General features: G+C 42.5%; 1 protein-coding gene across 1 annotated transcript; it reads left to right on the top strand.

The window, feature by feature from the left end:
* Positions 1-5,838: 5,838 nt before the first annotated feature.
* On the top strand, positions 5,839-12,223 carry LOC138619423 (circadian-associated transcriptional repressor-like). The gene is made up of 6 exons (XM_069695879.1): positions 5,839-6,033; positions 7,608-7,954; positions 8,057-8,132; positions 8,473-8,551; positions 8,886-9,069; positions 9,172-12,223. The coding sequence occupies exons 2-6, from the start codon at positions 7,610-7,612 to the stop codon at positions 9,769-9,771; spliced, it is 1,284 nt and encodes a 427-aa protein (XP_069551980.1). The 5' UTR covers positions 5,839-6,033; positions 7,608-7,609; the 3' UTR covers positions 9,772-12,223.
* The last annotated feature ends 7,392 nt before the right edge of the window (positions 12,224-19,615 follow it).

Genomic DNA, 19,615 nt, shown 5'->3' with positions numbered 1-19,615 from the left:
TCTGTATAATGACAGAAAATATTGATAAAAGTTCTGAAAAGCATCCAAATGGATTTGTGACTTCAATTGTCTTGTTTTGACTGAATAAATCTGTGTAATACTGTCATACAGGACGGGAGAAACAACAAGTGCTCACATGAATGAAGCTGAAGAATGTGACTGAAATAATGTATTAGAAAGATTGCAGATGTATTTTCTGCTGGTTAACTAATCAGTGAATCAATCAGTGGTTGCAGCTGTGTTAGATTGGTCAGAATTAAACCCACAATAATGTGATTTTTTTTTTTTTTGTCTTTGATTTTTGTGTGTCATGAGGTGTCTTTACCGGCCTTTTTCACAGAGGACATTGTGGCATGTCCAGGGTACAAAATATTAGAAAATAATAATAATATAAATAATTTTCATCCCAAATTGATTGGCACTGTTTCATGTCTTTTTAGTCAGAACAATCAGCATTTATCGTTTTCTTTTTTTAGGATGCATCATTCTTTGTAAGAACCTGTTTAATGTATGGACACTATTTATAGTCTGAACAAAATCTGACTGATTTTGGGACGTACACTATGTCTCCATGTTAAAAAAAGGTTAGATAAACTAAGAATTTAGGACAGAAAACTTTTATAAAACACTTGTTCAATACGAACACGAGGGGGAGCCCTCTCCACGCGACATATTTTGAGTCCGTAAGCAAAAACACCGAAATGTACATATGTTATTCCCTCCTGTAACATTGGAAAGATTGGCTACGATCCTGGATCTGCTCCTTTAGCGGTGAATAATGGAACAACGACACTCATTTCGATGGAAAATAGGCATTCACGTAAAAAAAAAAACTAATGTGGGTGTAACAAAAAAAAAAAAACATTCCACTTCTGTAAACCACTAACTGCCACCAAATTACATCACCAATAAGTGTTGGTGCTCTGCTTTACGTTTTTAAACTAGAATATGCTGTATATTGTCTTTTAGGGTGCATTTTCCTTTAAAATCTCGGGCAATTCAGCCAAGAGTCTTTTGATGTAGATTACATCACGTGGAGTCAAGGATAAACTTAAAACATTAAAATAAAACTGCAAAGGTTACATCACTCACTGCATCATGTATGCGAAGTCTGGAAGAGAAACATGGTTGGTAGGTATGTAGGTATATAGGTATATAGGTATATAGATAGATAGATAGATAGATAGATAGATAGATAGATAGATAGATAGATAGATAGATAGATAGATAGATAGATAGATAGATAGATAGATAGATAGATAGATAGATAGATAGATAGATAGATAGATAGATAGATAGATAGATAGATAGATAGATAGATAGATAGATAGATAGATAGATAGATAGATAGATAGATAGATAGATAGATAGATAGATAGATAGATAGATAGATAGATAGATAGATAGATAGATAGATAGATAGATAGATAGATAGATAGATAGATAGATAGATAGATAGATAGATAGATAGATAGATAGATAGATAGATAGATAGATAGATAGATAGATAGATAGATAGATAGATAGATAGATAGATAGATAGATAGATAGATAGATAGATAGATAGATAGATAGATAGATAGATAGATAGATAGATAGATAGATAGATAGATAGATAGATAGATAGATAGATAGATAGATAGATAGATAGATAGATAGATAGATAGATAGATAGGCAGGCAGGCAGGCAGGCAGGCAGGCAGGCAGGCAGGCAGGCAGGCAGGCAGGCAGGCAGACAGACAGACAGACAGACAGACAGACAGACAGACAGACAGACAGACAGATAGATAGATAGATAGATACTGGTAAACTACTTTGCCAGTTTCCCTATTCTAATAAATTGATTAGGTCTATTATTTCTTTTATTTAATGTAATCTGAATGATGCAGGACTACATTAAGATATATAGCCTAAAATTAACATGTCTGCTCATATGTAGCTCTATATTTGCAGCGAGATGTTTTTCTTTGTCAGCACTTTACTGTAATCCATCAGATTGTCGCTATAGGCTATATTCCTGTTTTCACAACGCTTAATCTCAACTTCATGTTAGACTCTTTACTGCTCTCGATTTAGAGTTACTTGACAGTGATTTCTTTGACTGGTCAGAGTTATTTTCGACATAAACTCACATCTCTGGCATTAACACCACAGCTTTATTTGTTCTCCACATCCTCAGTCTATCTCCATGCTCTGTCTTTTTCACGCTGTGCACAGGACCGCTCAAACGTGAAGCGCAACAGCAAAATTATGCAACAGCGGTAGCCCTCGCCGGCCTCCAATTGGCTACCCAGCGTTCCCGAGGGGCGTGGTTAAAATATTTCTACATGCTATTGGCTACGTCTACGCACGGGGGGAGTCAGCTGATTTCATTCACAAATCTAGCAGCGGAGCGCCTCTCCGACATGTGAAGATCCCTCTGTTTATACTGTGGCACACATGTCTCTGCTCCGCCAATGTGAGCGGAGAGAACCTCTGCAGCCGTGGCAGAAGATGGTGCTTGACTATGAATAAAACATTGGTGTTTCATTTTATTTGAGAAGTTGCTTATACAGTCGTTTTTTTTTTTTAATTCCTTAATGTATATTAACAAATTGGTATCCGTTGAGGTAACAGCGATTGTAAATATTAAATCTCGACATCTGAAACGGGAGTATTATGCACGCGCTGTTGCACCAATGCAAATCCATCAGTAAAGAAATCTAACCGAAAGGAGGAGAGATGATGGTTGATAATTAAGAAGTAGGTGATCAATTAGGGCTTCAAACTAAATAATGAATGCTTTTAATTTGAAAAGGAATACTTAAGTGGAGCTGTCCCTGCTTGTCTTGCCATGAAATTAACTGTCAAGGCATATGCAAACACTACACGAAGAATACCAAATGTTTCCTTCTTTTCTTTTCTGAAAATTATTCAATTGCAATAAGAATGAATAACTACATTACCTGTAGTGATGAGGAGGCTGAAGAAGAAGCCTGGTAGATATGTGCAGTGCAGAGAGGACAGAGTAGCAGTGTGTAATTGCTCCCCAGCTGTAGTAGTTTCCAGGTGAAACTTGATATATTAATTAGCCTCTGCAATAAGAAGAGATAAAGTTTAGTCTCTCTCAGGGCTTCTTGTCTTCCCATAAGCGGATACGATTTCTGTTGTGGTGTCTAGCTCTCACCATACATGCCGAGCATTTGGCCTTACAGGAACATCTGCCCGCTTTCAGTACCTAAACGCTTGCATGCTTTCAGAGTGAACAAGAATGAAAGACAAAAGACCTTTATCATTTCAGAAATATTATTAATAATAATGTATTTAATATGTGTAAACATACTGTAATTAAGCTGTTTCAGCTTCCTCCTGACATAAATCTATACCATATGCTTTTGAGGACATACTACATACTTTTCAACACCAGTCTTAAATGACATTGCACCATACATCATTTCATAGCACCTGACATTTTTCCACTTTTCCACTCATCCCAAGCCGTATTTATTTATTTAATTTGATTTGTTTTTTTTGTATATATAGTTTGTGTGTGTGTGTATTTATTTATTCATTGATCTTATTTTTCTCTAAAATAATTATTTTTATCCATCTTATTTTATGTATACATATTTGTAAATGTTGTCTTATTGTGTGCCTCTTTTTTTGTGTTTCTTTGCTGCTGTAACAACAAAATTTCCCCACTGTGGGATTAATAAAGTCCAAATCCAAGTCTAAATCTAAACTCCAACATCTACAAATCATTTACACCGTAATGTACCTTCAGAGCTGGCAAAACAGACTTTATTCCATATGTGCATTCTTCCATTTCTACCAGTGTAACCCAATTGAAGAAGTCTCTGATTTCCACCCTTAGATACCAGTTTGACGCAACGCACTTTGACCCACTTAGGCTTAGGTTTGTCATGGCCACTCTTATTGGATTCTGAACTACGTCAATACAAGGGACGATAACGAGAAGGGGATTTAGAGAAAAACACACAGAAAGCAGGTGGGGGAAGGGGTTTAGGGGGAAGGGAGATGGAAAGATGGAAAGGATGGGGGTGGTCTTCAGCACCCATGAACTCAGAGTGGGTTCATTGGGTTCGTGTGCTGCAGAGGAATGCTGCGGGGGGTAGGGAGCTTTTTCAACCTGGTCTCTGTTACGCATACACAAGCAGGAACCTTGTCCTTGGTTTACCATTACCAAAGGTCAAGCATTATTGTGTTTTTACAATAAAAGGAGGTAGTTTGCTCACCTGGTCTTGCAGATACTGAGGGACTGTATAGTTACAGCTCTCAAACACAGATATTGTCACTCAAACCAGGTCACAGCCTGTTGTGTGGATGGTAAAGAGGGTCAGTAGGTTCATGTGTATGTTGTATGTACAGTGGGGGAAGGGCACGTCCTTCATTCCTGACTGCATTACCAAAGCTCCTAAGAGGCATCCACCGCTCTTCAAACTGATACTTTACGTCTAAAAATAACACTAAAAGCCAACATAACTGACCGGCAATTAAAGTCTTGTGAGGAGAGAAAATACCAATACATAATGAGTGTGACAGATGATGCTGTGTGGTCTATACATGCTGGTATAATGCACTGCATGTTTCAAGTGAGTGTCATTGGGTTCACTGGGAACCTATAGGAGGGGGAGGCTGTAGGTCATGGTCATGAAAACTGACTCGTGGTGTTATGGCCACTGCACTTTGAATAATTATTAATTTCAATTTAAAGATACAAGCACAATGACACAAAACCAAATACAATATCACATTATGTTAAATATACCAAAATATCACATTTGTGACGTCAAATGTTTCAGCTGTTTATCTATCTAGCTTACAAAGCAAGGCAAGAAAATACTGACCCTTTTTTTTAATTGTGAAAGTGCAGGAAAAATACTAAATGGAAGCAACAGAATAATTTCACCCATACAGTGACAGTTACATTAGGCAAGATATCGCTGACGGAGAGAATTACTTTGGGATAATAGGGAGACTTAGTCATGGCAATACTGAGAAGAAATATATGATATTCTGGCCTGTTCCTAGCTATGAGATAAAAACAGAAATATTATATATTATATATCTATGCTCTTATACAATCTTCAGACATACAACACAGACCTATTGAAACTGCCTGGAGACAGACTGTGCAATGTGATGCAATATAATTCCACATAGTGATAATAACCTGGTCTGAGTGGAAGTGTGGCTGAACTCAGTCAAAATATGTCACCTTTGAATTATATTTTCGATTGGCAGGTGTCAAATCTGCTCTACACAGTCCAGGAGAAAGGTGTTTATGTGTCTGGGTGGGCTTTCATCCCAATGCAGAAAAATGACTTTATGACCTCTCCCTTTGAATGATAGTGAGTGGAGGAAAGGTCATCAGGCTTTGCTGGATCTCCGCAAACATTTATTCTATTAAACCATTAATCGGTGAGTTGAGTTGCATAAGGTTTCTCATTTTCTGGCGCACTCACAGCATGCGCGTGTTCCTATGTTTTCGGTGGGAGTGGGCGGGGTCCTCATTTCTGTCTACATCAGATGCATAAAACATTGTGCCATCTCCTGGGCCGAAGCTCTTGTGCGTGCGTGCGTGTCCGTGCGTGTGTTTACACCCGCTCGCTGTAGTAGAGCAGCCCTGCCCGACACCATACACAACGGGCGACACATGAGTGGGCAGGACCGTGAGTGCCCGGACGGCCGTCCAATCAGCGGCTCGTAAAGCAATCACTGGCTGGACGGTTCGGCCAATGGCGTGCGCCGCCGCCGGGACGGGAGCCAATAGAATGCGTGCAAAACGTGGGCACGTGGATCAGCGCACATGTTGACGCTCGTAAACTGTCGAGAGAAAGAGCTAGCAAAGGCACAGACCGATGAGCAGCCGGGCGGTGAGCGTGTGTGAGAGCTGAGGCTGGGCGCCCCGATGCTGCTCCATCCACGGAGTGTGTGCTGACGGATCTGTCGTATTAAAGTAGGAGGTAGAGCCGTCATCGATCGTTTTTGGCAGCTGCTATTTTTTGTTTTTTTCCCCTCACATTACCGAAGGTGAGTATTTCCTCCGTCCGTTTTCTGCTTTGTGGCTAACGTCCCCCGAAGTTGGCAGGCTAGCCTAAAGGAATTTCCTGTCCCGCTACATCCTGTATGTGCTCCCCGTATTAAAGCTTATTTTATTTCCTCGTGGTGTTTTGTTGCAGCTACTTTCATTCACAAATTGTCATCGCTTTTATATTAACAGAACAATACAACGATACAAAAAAATAAAAACGTTTTTCTTGTTTGACGTTTGCTTTATGATCATGTTAGTGGGATTATTTCAGATTCTGTGTGTTTCAAATGTGCTGAGCACTTTGTATTAAAATGTGTGGCGTGTTAGTTCCCGTTGTTGGTATCGTGGTGCGGAGCAGACAAGAGGCAGGCGGCCAACACCTGAGACGCAGCCTCATGGTCCATGCCTACCTGTGCAGGCTGTGCCGCCGACACATGCACACTCCCACCTCTTATCTCCATCCGCCACAGGCTGAATAAGCCAAATCAGAAAGGGCGTGGACAAAAATAGGAATAAGGACCACATTGCGCTCTTGACACATTCGTGTAAACTACGCGACATCTGGGTTTTCCAGCCATCAGAGACACTCCGACGCATTCTGTGATCAAAGCAGAACAGGTTTAAGACATTGCATCCACTTTAATGAGCGGGTCTTTTCTCGCTTTGCTTTCTGTGTGGGCTGAATCTGTACGAGTTTAGACTTTTATTTATGATAAGATCTGTGTTGGGTTGTTCCTGTTCGCCCAGTAATTTCCCCCCCTTCTGTGTCGGTGGGATCAGAGACCAGCAGCAGGCACTCGGGGGATTACGCAGGACCAAGAAAAAGAAACTGAAAGACAAATGAGAGAAAGGCACATGGCCGCAGATACAGAATGTAAAATGTGAGTGAGAGAGGAGGAGGAGGGCTGGTTTGGACAGGAAAGGAAGAGCAGGGCACCACGCTTGTGTGCATAACGAACAGGATGAGCTGAAAGCAGAGCAGAGAGATGAGAGGCATACCGAAATGCAGCCGGAGAGGAAAGAGAGTGGTGTGTGTGTGTTGTGAGAGAGCGAGTGTGTGTGTGTGTGTTGTGTGAGTGAGTGAGAGAGTGAGTGAGTGAATCCAGGGGGGGATGGAGAGCGAGACAGAGAGGAGGGGCTAGAGAGAGCACCGGAGGCTGAGCGAGAGAGAGAGCGAGCGAGAGAGCCTATTCTGATTTCACTACTCTACAAGCTCCCATCCCCCTCACATTTTACTCTCCTCCAGTCTCCAATCTCTTCAATGGGAGCGAGACATGCACTACCATTGTGTGCCTACTGCCTACCCCCATTCCCACTCTGCACCATGTTAAACTAGGGCACCGGTATACCCACCATTTTGAGTAATAGGGGTTATTATTTTGGGGAGACAGGGAAATGGAGTAATGGAGGTAAGGCAGTTTTGTGCGATTAATTTGTTTCGGTGTCTCTCGCTTCATGTCTGTCAACATTTGAACCGCCTCCCACTTGAGTACCAACTTCAAACATGCTGGTTTTAGTGTTTCTGTCTAAGCTGAATTGTAATAATCCCAACCCTCTCCTGCTGCCCCAACAGCTATGCAGTCCCAGGGCAGCACTTCCTCTCAGCCCTCCTTTGATTCCCTGAGCTCCAGCGACAGCCTCGTGTTCAGCGACTCGGAGCAGGCGGAGGATGACGCTGACGTCTTTCTGACGGACAGCTCTTCCTCCATCATCATCAGCGGGGCGGGAAGGGCTACGACCAGCGGAGATGCGGGATCAGAGAGCCCCGGGTCCCAGTGGACCTGCGAAGGCTTCACCGACAAAGAGGAAGAGGAGGAGCCGTACAGGTCGGAGAGTGCCGGCAAAGCGGCTCACATCGGCGAGACGGCTCCTGCCAGCCAGACCCCAAAGTCACAGGGAGATCTGCTGTTCGCTCAAAAGGTAAGGAAAAGAAAGAGGGATGACATAGCAATGTGTGTGCAGAGGAAAGCCCAGCAGACAGCCTCGGTAGTAATCTATCTTCTCTCCCTCTTCCTCTGTCAGTGTGCTGAGCTGCAGGGTTTCATCAGGCCGTTGCTGGAGCTGCTGAATGGACTGAAGAGGGGCCGATTCGAGCGTGGTAAGCATCCTTACTTCACTGCCCCGGGGCGAGCATGTGTACACACTGGCGGCTAAAAGTGTAGATGCCGAACTCAAGTTTGCATGATCGAAGCGGCTTCAGTCCATTGCTACAGTGTGTGCTCCTTTTACGCAGCAGCCTGTATTGATGCAGTCCAAAGTGCAGCGTGGGTGAAACGACAGTTACAGTCGACAGCTGACTCATTAGCTCACGAGACTTTACCGATATCAAGAGCGAAAGTGGTGTCTGACTGCGCATGTCGACATGTCCATGCATTTCCTGGGAATATAGAGTCTCAGAGTGGAGATGCTGACTGCAGGATTATGTTTTTGATTGACAGGTTTGAGTAGTTTCCAGCAGAGCGTTGCCATGGATCGAATCCAGAGGATTGTGGGGGTTTTGCAGAGACCCAACAGCGGGTAAGATGTCGTCCACATTGTTCCACCGTCCGTCCTCCCGAGTTTCTATCCGTCACTCCATCTCATCATGTCCCAGCTTCAGTGCGATCTGAGAATGTACATGATTATTAAACTGTACAAGGGACGAGTGGGGGGTAGTTTTAAATTTCAAGCCTCATCTCCTGTTGCATGTTTTATTGAACAGTCCTGGGCGTAGGTAGAGTTACAACATTCACCGGCAGTGCAGAGAAAGACCAAACTTCAGGAGAACTTTTAACTCAATGTTTACAGTAACACACTGGCATTCCTGTTCCTCACTTAAGATGTATGTCCTTCTCTCTTCTGTTCACTGCAGGGAGAAGTACCTGAACACTCTGCTCCAGGTTGAGATGATGTTAAAGCTTTGGTTTCCCCAAATCTCCACTCAGCCTGTGTCTGCAGCCTCCAGCGTCGCCACGTCCCGTGCTCGCTCCCTCCAGGACACTTCCAGCTCCACTCCGCCGCACAAACACAGGGATCAGTTACATATTCCCGTCAAGGTGAGAACACTCGCATTCCTGGGTGTGCAAGAGCCTTGTTAGCACCCGCACCACCACAAATTGAGTTTCATATGGTAAATTACTCTCCTGTTCATTTTCCAGAAGCGCAGACTCAGCTGGACAGGAACAGACTCCCCCACGCCTTCCCCCGTACTTGTCAAGTGCCCTCGTATCAGCGCTGAAGAGAAGAGGGGGAAGCGGGATCAAGATGAAAGGGTTGACCCTCCTTCCTCGCTGCCACTCGCTTCCGATACGAACCAGAATTCGCCAGACGTGGCCAGTAACAGCCAGCCCAATAATGACACAAAGGGAAAAGACAGTGACAGCGACAAAGCAGGAAAGCAATCAAAGTACAAAGCAGGTCAAAGCTCCGAGCCAAGCCTGACGTGGGTGCACGTCGCCCCCATCCCGTCCCCACGGACGGCCTGCACCTCGCACGAGGGCTCAATAGCGGCAGGTAGCAACGAAAATGTCCTCATACCGAGCAGGCGGGGCAGTCCAGCTACACAAGACAGCTCCATCTCCTCCACCACACCTTACAAGCACCCCAGAAATCCGAAGCCGATCCGGAGCCAAAGCCAGCCTGTTGCTGGACAACAGAGTGAGAGAGGGAACTCTGAGACGTGTCAGGGTCAAAGCGAATCTCCTCGTGTCACACTTAAGCCTTTGCCCAGGGAGTCCGCCACCACCTTAGAGACCTGATGCACTGGACAAGCAAAGAGCCGGCAGCCTCGCTTTGTTACTACACCACCGGGCTAAAAGCTGCCGTGGCAGGAAGGAGGGAAGAGGCTGAAGGGCCTGTGATTATAAATGCATTAAAGAGAGAAGGGGAGGAAAGAATTGTTGGTTATAGATGTTGAAAACAAACGTTGGATCAAAGATAACCCCTCATCAAGACCACAGTTATTTCAAACAACTGGACATAATGAATCAAATCCATCAAAGAACAAGTACATAATGATCTAAAAATGTGGACAAAAGTGGTTGAGGTTGAAGGAGAAAGGAGAAAGGAAAAAAAAAAAGTAAAATGATTTACAGGTTATAATGACCAATAAGAGATTCTGAGGAATATTGAGGAGTAAATGATAGTTCCTCCTCAGCATGAAAGCAATCAATATATTGAGAGATGGCTGTTCGAACAGACCTCTAACTTGAAGGACACAAACTCTGAAAATAGCAAAGCTGATGTCCATATCAAGAATGAAAGCTTCAGTGTTTATGGTAATGAGGTAAGTGGAATTAGGATCCAACCCAGAGTTAGTGAGCCGATTCCAGCCTTACGGCAGGAGACATGTTTGACTTGACATTTACTTGTAGATAGGACTGAGGCATCTGGCTTGCAGAGGAAATATAAGTGACATTGAAGTCCTTGAAAATCTTGTAGCTAGTGATGTGAGAAGTACGGCGTAGAAAACAGCATTATACTGTACGTGTGGTGTGTTCAGAGTCATAGAAGAGGGGGGGGGGATGATGTCACAACTCACGAATGTAATCCAAGAATTGTTCGGGCACTCGGCCGGTGGGTTGTCGCCATCGAGAGGAGTGACATCGTAAACTCGTAACTTTTCCTGCCGCGCTGTGGATCGGACGTCTCCACTGGCTGCAAACTCGGCGGCAATCAGCGTCACGAAAATCCAAGAAAGACTTTAAAAAGACCAGCCTGAGTTTAAAAGCGATAAGATCCACTCAGAGACATGACTCTCAAGTCCCACCGTTAATTTATTCATGTGTTGATCTGATACTGCATCTATTTATTGTTTGTATTTATTTATTGAGCAGCTGATTATGGCCTGCGTGCGCCGGCACAGTTTGGCCTACAATTATTTTGAGGCGATTGAGAAGATGCTGTTGACATTTTGTTTGTGGTTTTTATTGCTACCATGAGGAGAAAAAAAAGAAGGAAGTGAAATCGTATGATTGGACTACTGTGCCTTTAACCAAATAGGATGTGTTCAGAGAAGCATTTGGTGCTTCCAGTGCATTCATACTGCGTTTCGATTGTTTGCTTGTATCTCACAAATACAGTACACGTTCAATCATGAAAGCCTACATGTAGTCATCTTCCATCTGAAGTCACTCACGGCATCAAAACCAACAGTGTGTCATCTACTGCTGACAAACCGGTGTCCAGCTCTGGTATCATGACATCTACAGTCAATCCAAAACTGCCTACATCTATTTTACACACGCCATCCGCGGTGGCTACTATTTGTCATGTAGTATTTAGTGAGTGTAGCCTTTGTTTTCGGTTCTGCTCAGTAGGGGAACAGACTGAACTGCACTTAAAGCTGATGCTCTTGAAAACTTGAAGAAAACCCAGAGAAATTATGAATAAATGTAAGGGAGGAAATCTTAATTTGCACCACCCTCTATCGCTGCTACTCTTAATTCCAGCTCTAATTTCGATGTTTCAAAATCTGCTCACAATATTCTTCTAAATGTGGAAAGGGGTTTTAGTGATGTAATTGGATATACCTTTATTGCAAGATGTACTGTAAATATTTAGACGACAAATATTTTTTTTGAATTGGTATGAGTGGTTCATGCACTCTTTAGAGATGGGGAAATATCCACATACCTCCAACAAGCACCACGTGTGAACTCAGCGCGACTGGCAGCCGCCACGTTACTGCCTACCTTTTTTTGGAGTAATGAGTGTTCAAACTCTTCAGTCGCAGATGCGGGGTGAGTCTATTGCCAGACCCGAGGCTGCGGGTGTCTTCCACCCCACTCCTGCATTTATACGGTTGTGGTATTACAGAGAAACCAATTGCACTTATTTTTCATTGTTTATGTCCTTCTTTCATGTATGTTTTCTACTGTGGTGACCACTTGCTGATTGGTCAGAAATAATAATAATAATAATGTCTTGTTTATTTTAGCTGCCTTCTTATAATGTAAAAGCTGACTGTAGCCCCCCTTCCCTCCCGCCCTCCCCCAGTCCCATCCCCCACTCCACTGCACTCGTCTGCCCATGTCTTCTCTCCTTCATCTCCCTCTATCCCATTTTCTTTCGAAACTAAACTCTTGTCTTTCTCTCACTCCCATCTTTACATGATAGCACTCTGCTGGCTTGATTTTTTTCAATTTGTTTTTTCATGATACAAAAGGAAAAAAAAATCTTTTAATAAATGACACATTTTGGAAAGCTGAACTGTCTGCCTGTATTTTATGGTACGTTTCACCTGCGTTCACCGCACATATTTTTACACATTCAGTTTGTGCTTTTGTTTTTAGCCGGATATAACGATGTGAGTAAGACTTGGGCTTTGGAAAGCAGCTCTCACTAAACAGATGTGTGACTCAATGGGGTTCAGATTTAGAGACTGTACATTTTGAAGTGTGTGTACGTGGGAGTGGGGGGAGGGGCAATGAAGGGAGAAAGACTAGGGGAGTGAGGAGGGGCAGCAGGGTGTGAGACTACAGCCACTGTAATCGGACTGAGAGTAGTGGGGGGGATGGCTGATCCTCCAACCAGCTGCTACTGCAGAGTGCTTACACTACTGTAGTTTGTGTTGATCCGAGTTGGTGGTTTATGTCGGGAGCTCACAGAGTCAATACCTCCTATAAGTGGAACAGAGAGGAGCCTGGCATGGTGGCGCCTCCGCTGGGTTCCTGGTGACAGAACAGACCAATCACACATCGGCCCAAACTGATCTCTGTATTGGGGCATTGTGAAAAGTCAAAAAGTCAAAGTGGGCTGTGCTGCCCACTGAGGCTGCAAATAATTATTATTTTCATCATCGATTAATCTGTTGATTATTTTCTCTAATAATTGATCAGCTGTTATTTAAATTGTGACAAAATGTTTCCCAAAGCCCAAATGTCTTGACCAACATTCACAGCCAAAAGATGTTCAGTTTATTATCATGTCTCACAAGAGGAACCAGAAAAGAATTACATTTAGGCTGAAATCTGAGAATTTTAATATTTCTCAATTATAAAAATAGTTGGCGATGAATTTTTTTGTTGAACAACTACTCGATTAATCATTGCAGCTCTATCAGCCACACCAGCACACCAGGGGGGATTTTTATTTCTTTGCAAAGTGATTGAAAACAAATCAGAAGTTTCTGTAAACACAAACATACACTGGCTGCTTGTAAGTTTAATATTATGTAACATGTTGTGATTTTTACTTCAGACTTGACTGCAGGTTTGTGATGAAAATCATCTAAATTGTAAACGGCATAAAGCTGTAGACTATGATGTACAATAAGTGGTTAGAAAAATTAAACAATTTTGATTATTGATTAATCATTTTAAGTTATTTATGAAACAAAAAAACCCAAACATTCACTGGTTCCAGTTTCTCTTCTTTTTTTTTTTTTTACTTTATATCTGTGGGTTTTGGACTGTGACTGGTAAATTGTGGTGGGCATTTTCACTAATGCTGACATTTTATAGACTAAATGAAAAATGATTTAGAAAACATACTGATTATTGATTGTTATTTTCATGTAATTATTTATTATCTGACTCACATTCCTGAACTAGAAAGACTTTTACCATTTTCTTCCCACTCCACCATAACCATGGATACTGCATACACATGGGCACAAAAGTGGCAAATTTTAAGAGGGTGTGGTTTGACTTCACCCTGCTCAGACGGGATGAAATCAGCCATGCCGCACACACACACACACACACACACACACACACACACACACACACACACACACACACACACACACACACACACACACACACACACACACACACACACACACGGTCATAAACACATGCACACGCGGGTGCCACTCCCCGTCGCACGCTCTAACACACTGACTGGCTGATTTTGCAATGGGCCTGTCTCTGACACACTGACTGTGCTACGTTACAACAACAACGGAGACGCCCCCCCCTCCCCCTCCTCTCTCCCTCTCGGCCCCCCCTTGTATCCATGCAGTTTTTAGCAGAGAAGCCCTTGCCCTCCATCTCCCCCCCACCGCTACCCCCCACCCCCCACACACACACTCTTTCTCCTCTGGAGGATGGAAACGGGGGAGGGGGGGGGGGGCAAGAGGAAAAGGACTGGAAGAGGATGTGTGGAGGGCACGGGAAGGAGACCTGACCTCACTGCAGTTTTTGGGAGCGTGGTGGACATTTGTTGTTTTCCCCTCTCATTCTCAATACTATTTGTTTCCACCAGCTACATCCTTTTGTTCTGAGTTCATTTGTTGGCACGTGGTGATCCGTGTAGCATGTTGTGTGTTGTTTCTATTACGGCAGAAGGTGGAGACAAACCAGTCATTGTTATAGCAGTATTAACGCTCTCATTTGTTTTCACTTCTCTCAGTATCCAACACGCATGTGTTGGATTAATTGAGCATGTGTGTCCGTGCATCAATAGGATTGCACATAATTGACTTACTGCGCCTCTTATCCCTTGTTGTGTAGGTTTTAATTTTGGGGCCACGTCCCCTTATTACTTTTAACAAGTTAATGATTTAAGGGTGTCTGTCCGGTTTTTCTCCATGTGCCGTGCACATAATGAAGGGAAAGACACTATGAGACACTTGTTCACTTATTCTAAACTCCCCTCCCCCATAATTCACTCGCTGCACTCCAGTGAAACTCACGTGAGGTGAAGCCAGACTGTGACTTTACAACCACACACACACACACACACACACACACACACACACACACACACACACACACACACACACACACACACACACACACACACACACACACACACACACACACACACACACACAGAGGCTTTTACTCACCCTAAATCCACAGGGTTTTTTTTTTTTAGTGCAGAGTAGTCCCAAAACAGCCTGGATGCTCATTAAAATTGCACAGTGGCCGGCCCTGCGATGGAAATCAGAGCGATTTCGAAGTCATTTCTGCCTTGCCGGAGATCACAGCGATGACGGGCCTTGTGTGTGGGGGGTTAGCGGGGTGGCTCTGCCCACCATCTGTGGTCCCCATTGCTGTGATGTCACCAACAGGGGACACGGTAAAGACAGCGATACCAGGACTACATTTTCAAGGACGCACGTGTATCTCATGACATTGTGTGTGTGATATTTGGGGCACGGCCGAGCTACAGGCAAATAACATCCTCATCAGTTTCTTTGGCCTGGATGTGTTCTCGGCAGCCTGCTCGTGATGACGCCATCTTACACGACTGCTCAATTATTCACGTACATTGAGTGAGAGGGAATCACCAGCTTGGATATGCAGAGAATAGTAAAAAAAAAGAGAAAAAAAAAGAGGGGTGTGTGGAGAAGGCGATGTTGGCAAACAAACTCATTATGAATGAGAGAAAAGTGAGAGATTAAAGATTACACTGTTGGTAGATGATTTGGGATTTAGCACGTGCACGTGCACTCGCACTGATACCCAAACCGAGGTCCTGGCAGTCCATGTGTGAAGTAAAGACAGCAGATTCCCTTGAGATTGTATCTTCCAAGATGATTTACAGCTCCTGTCAGATAAAATGAAGTAAAACTGGGTCAGCATGATGAAATATACCATAACCGTACACTCAAAAAGGGGGATATCTTAACTCATAAATAATGCTCTTATGTAATATTTAAAGCACAGCAATAATACACATCGTTATATTTAGCTGACATCATTTTGGGAGTTGAGACGACTGTTGAAAGATACACTTGTGAGCCTGAACAATTAGTGCTTTGCAGATGTTGGAAGGGGATTACTGAGTGCACACTAAAATACTTGCCATTCCAGTAATATAATAGATGAATTCATACAGCTCTCACCACATGCACTTGTTTCCGCTGCCCAGGCAAGTTGAAATCACTGTTTGCCCTTGCTGGTAAAAGCATGTGTCCGTGTGCATGCGAGCCCGTGTGTGTTTTGTTTTTCTGTCTGCATATTGTATAGAAATATCTGTGGTATTGTCATATTATGTGCTGAGGTGTCATTACATAATAGAGTTGGCAGGAGAGAGGGGGTCAGACAACACATGTGAGGTGCCAACCAGGAATTCAGGTTGATCACGGGTGGCGGTATACAGCTGTATACGTGCGTGTCTGTGTGAGTGTGTGCTGTTTACTGGCTCGCTAGTCACTCGATCACAAGCAGATTAAAGCATTACTCTTGGAAATGTCATGCAAATACGTAAACAGGTTGTTCTACCAAAATTAAGGACAAAGCTGTGTGGAGAATTCCCAACCTGGCAGACCAGCTTTATACTGACATCATGCAGTTAGCGTCTCATGTTGTACTTGTTTGTTGATCAACAGAAAACTGACCAACAGCGACTTTCACATCATTTAAGCCATTTATTGAACACAGATATCGATCAGGTTTTTTTTCCAGCTTTGTAAATGTGAGGATTTTTACAGCATTCTGTTTTAAGTAGTTAAAAATGCAGTATTTTTAATTTTTTTTTTTAAATTTTAATACTGTTCATAGAAAAGCAATATCAGTCTGAATAGGACTGCGTCTTTAGAAAGATAGATGCCCATCACACATTCCCAGAGCACATGATAAAGTTTTTAAATGTCTTGTTTTGCCTATGAAACCAAATGGTTAATTTTAAAGAAAAGATGAATAAAAATAGTACATGTTCTCTGCAGCTGACCAGGCCTCCCCTCCTCCCCCACATGGACCAAAACACTCAGCAATCACTCCATCGTGGAGCAAATAATCTACAAGAACCGAAGTAGCGTTGTGTTGATTGCAAACGTTTAATGAAGAAATATATATATATATCTTTTTGGGGAACTTATTCGACTGAATCGTTTCCTGGAACGATCTGTTCATTTCTCACTTCAGTTGAGCTCTCAGTCAATTGCGAGTGAGCGTGCACTCAGTGAGTGAGCTGGTGGCTAATTTGAGCTCTATCAATTCTTTATGTGGTTACACTTACAGTACAAAGCCACGTGAACATAAACACTCACAAACCTGCAAATGGTCTGTTCTTTTAACAGACTTCCCTGATTAAACACAAAGAGCAAATGCTACGCTGGCCCGTTTGAGAGGAGAGCGGAGACCCACTGGTGTTGCTGCAGCTGCCATGACGGGAAATCCCCTCACTGCGAGGGTTCAGCGGATCGGAATAAACAGTGAACGTGAGCCTGATTGACATTCAGTAGCTCAAAATGCAGAAATAAGGCCCAGCAAGTTCAAGAGAAATGCTGAACTGAATATCAGTTTAAAAAAAAAAGACTGGAAAGTATTTTAAAACAAGCGTTCGTCTCTGATATTCAGTAAGAAAACTTTTAAAATATCATTAAATATAAACGGAATTTGGCGTTTTTAGCAAAGCAACAGCACTTTAGTGAACAACTCTTTCTAATGAACTAATTATTGTAATTCGGGACTCTGAAAAGCATTGCTTTTAACATTAGGAGACCGAAGAACAGCCTGGGCATTCAAAAAGCAGTCAGCCAATCAGAACAGATGGCCATTGATATCAGTGTCTTAAAGTCACAGACACAAAACAGCCTTTTCTTGTTAGAGCTCCAGAAAGAGATGTAAAACTATTTTGAGATGTTTTTGGTAGTTAAAACCACAAAAACGTCTTTTTTTTTTTATGGATCTTAAGACTGCAAAATAAAACATTGTAAAAGAATATAATATGGGTTCTTTAATCAAATTATTTATGGTGTTTTGACTCTGCATGTCTACCAGAGGTCAGAGTGACCTGAATCCAAAGCTGTGTTTTATACACACAGGCATTTGTGGTGTTGGAAAAAGCAGAGATAGAAAACATACAAAAGTTTCTCAAATTTCCATAAATTATCCTGTGGTACTAATAAGAGGTTTCCTTTACACTACCACACATCCTGTCATGTACAAAGCTGCAGTGCTGCAAACCATGGAAAACCTCTTTCTGGTTACTGTGTGCTTGTAAACATGGTTGTAAACAGTAAGTATGTGGGTGAGTGAGATGGTCAACGGTGGGTGATGTAGTGTTGTTGAATCTGGGGGGTTGATGGTAGGGGTGCGCTGTTTAGTCTGAGTAAATGATCGTGTAGCTGTAATCAACGGCAGAGTTTGTGATGAGGCAGAAAGAGCACGTCTGGCAGCTATAACGTGCTGTGTATGTGCATACAGTTAATCCCGACGGGTACACATAACATAGAACTGTGAGTGAAAGCATGGATGTGGCTTGTCGTAAAGGGAGGGGGGAATTTGCAGACTGGTGTAGCCTCAGGCTCACTACTACTGATTCATGCTCACGCCACTAAAAATGCACTCTGTTGACCCACATCACGCAAGGAGAGAAAAAAATGAGGGGGAGGGCCAACAGTGGAAGGAAATGGAGATCACATGATAATCCCATGTTTTTGCCAGGGGAATGGGTTCATGACTAGTCTGTGGTGAGCTGGGCAATAATCACGCAAAGTCCCCTTCCACTCAAAAACACGTTTCTTTTTGTTCCTACATTTGATTGTTTGAGCTTCACTGTGCAGAAAATGTGTGCGCAGAGTTTAAAACTAAAGGGCGGATTTTCACATTCATCTGCTTAAAGTGCAAAGTTTCTATGCGCTCATTGAAAATCTGATTTTAAGCATGATTTGCGTAATTACTAATAGTTTGGAAGCCGATCGTGGTCCATTATTCAACGTTTACCTTTTAGGCCGATTGAATGTGGAACAAACTGCCAGAGGAGCTGAGACTTGAGACGATTCTGACCACTTTAAGCTCTTAATTGGTATCTCTGTGTTTTTGATTGTTTACTTGTATTGTTTTTATAGTGTGCTTTTGATTGTGTCTTTCTTTTAATACATTTCATCACTTCATTTTCCATGTATTCTGTAAAGTACTTTGTGTTGCCTGGAGGTATGAACGGCGCTATACATATACATTTTGCCTTGGCTTACAAGTGCTTTGTGGAAAACTTGAAGCCTCCCGTGCATACACTGCACCTTTAAAATGCGTTTTCTTTAGTCTATATTTTATTTGAATGTGTTGTCTTGTGTTTAATTTGATCTGTTCATATGCATTGTATTTCTTTTCTTAATTTCATCCTAAATTACATTTTTATGTGAAGCACTGAATGCAATTTTCTTACTGTAAAGCACTTTGATTGCATTACTTGTATGAAAGGTGCTATACAAATAAAGTTTATTATTATTTTAATACACAGAGAATGGGACTTTACAGTGAAATAAGAGACATTGTGTGTCCTGCAGTTAAACTTTAGAAATTTAATATAGATTGTGGGATTTTCAATAAGGGACAAAGAGTGGAGGTCTTTCTAAGTTGAATTGCTCTTCTTTTAGTGGAAAAACCACATCAGACACACATCATTGTATTATCAGAGTCTTTTTTACATGTTTTAATGCTTGTCTGGAGCGGATCTTCAACCCTAGACTGACTAAGACAGGTTGTGGAGAGGTTGCAAACCTGAACCGGAAAGGATCTGAATATACGCCTCCTCTCGACAATTTGAGGTCAACAATTGAAGGAAACTTGCATTTCAAAGTGGTGCATACATGTGTTGAGCATGAGTTAATGCAAATGAACGTTTTGTCTCGTAAATTTGAAAACACTTTGGTGCTGGTAGTTAAAAATAAAATTGCTTTTAACCGTTTTACCCAATTCGGTCATA

This window comes from Brachyistius frenatus, unplaced genomic scaffold (assembly GCF_029030835.1).
Source record: "Brachyistius frenatus isolate BFR_SWC_R1_liver_20210118 unplaced genomic scaffold, ASM2903083v1 Contig_20, whole genome shotgun sequence".
NCBI lineage: Eukaryota > Metazoa > Chordata > Actinopteri > Embiotocidae > Brachyistius > Brachyistius frenatus.
Note: the sequence above shows the minus strand (reverse complement) of the source record. Positions and strands in the feature narration are given on the sequence as shown.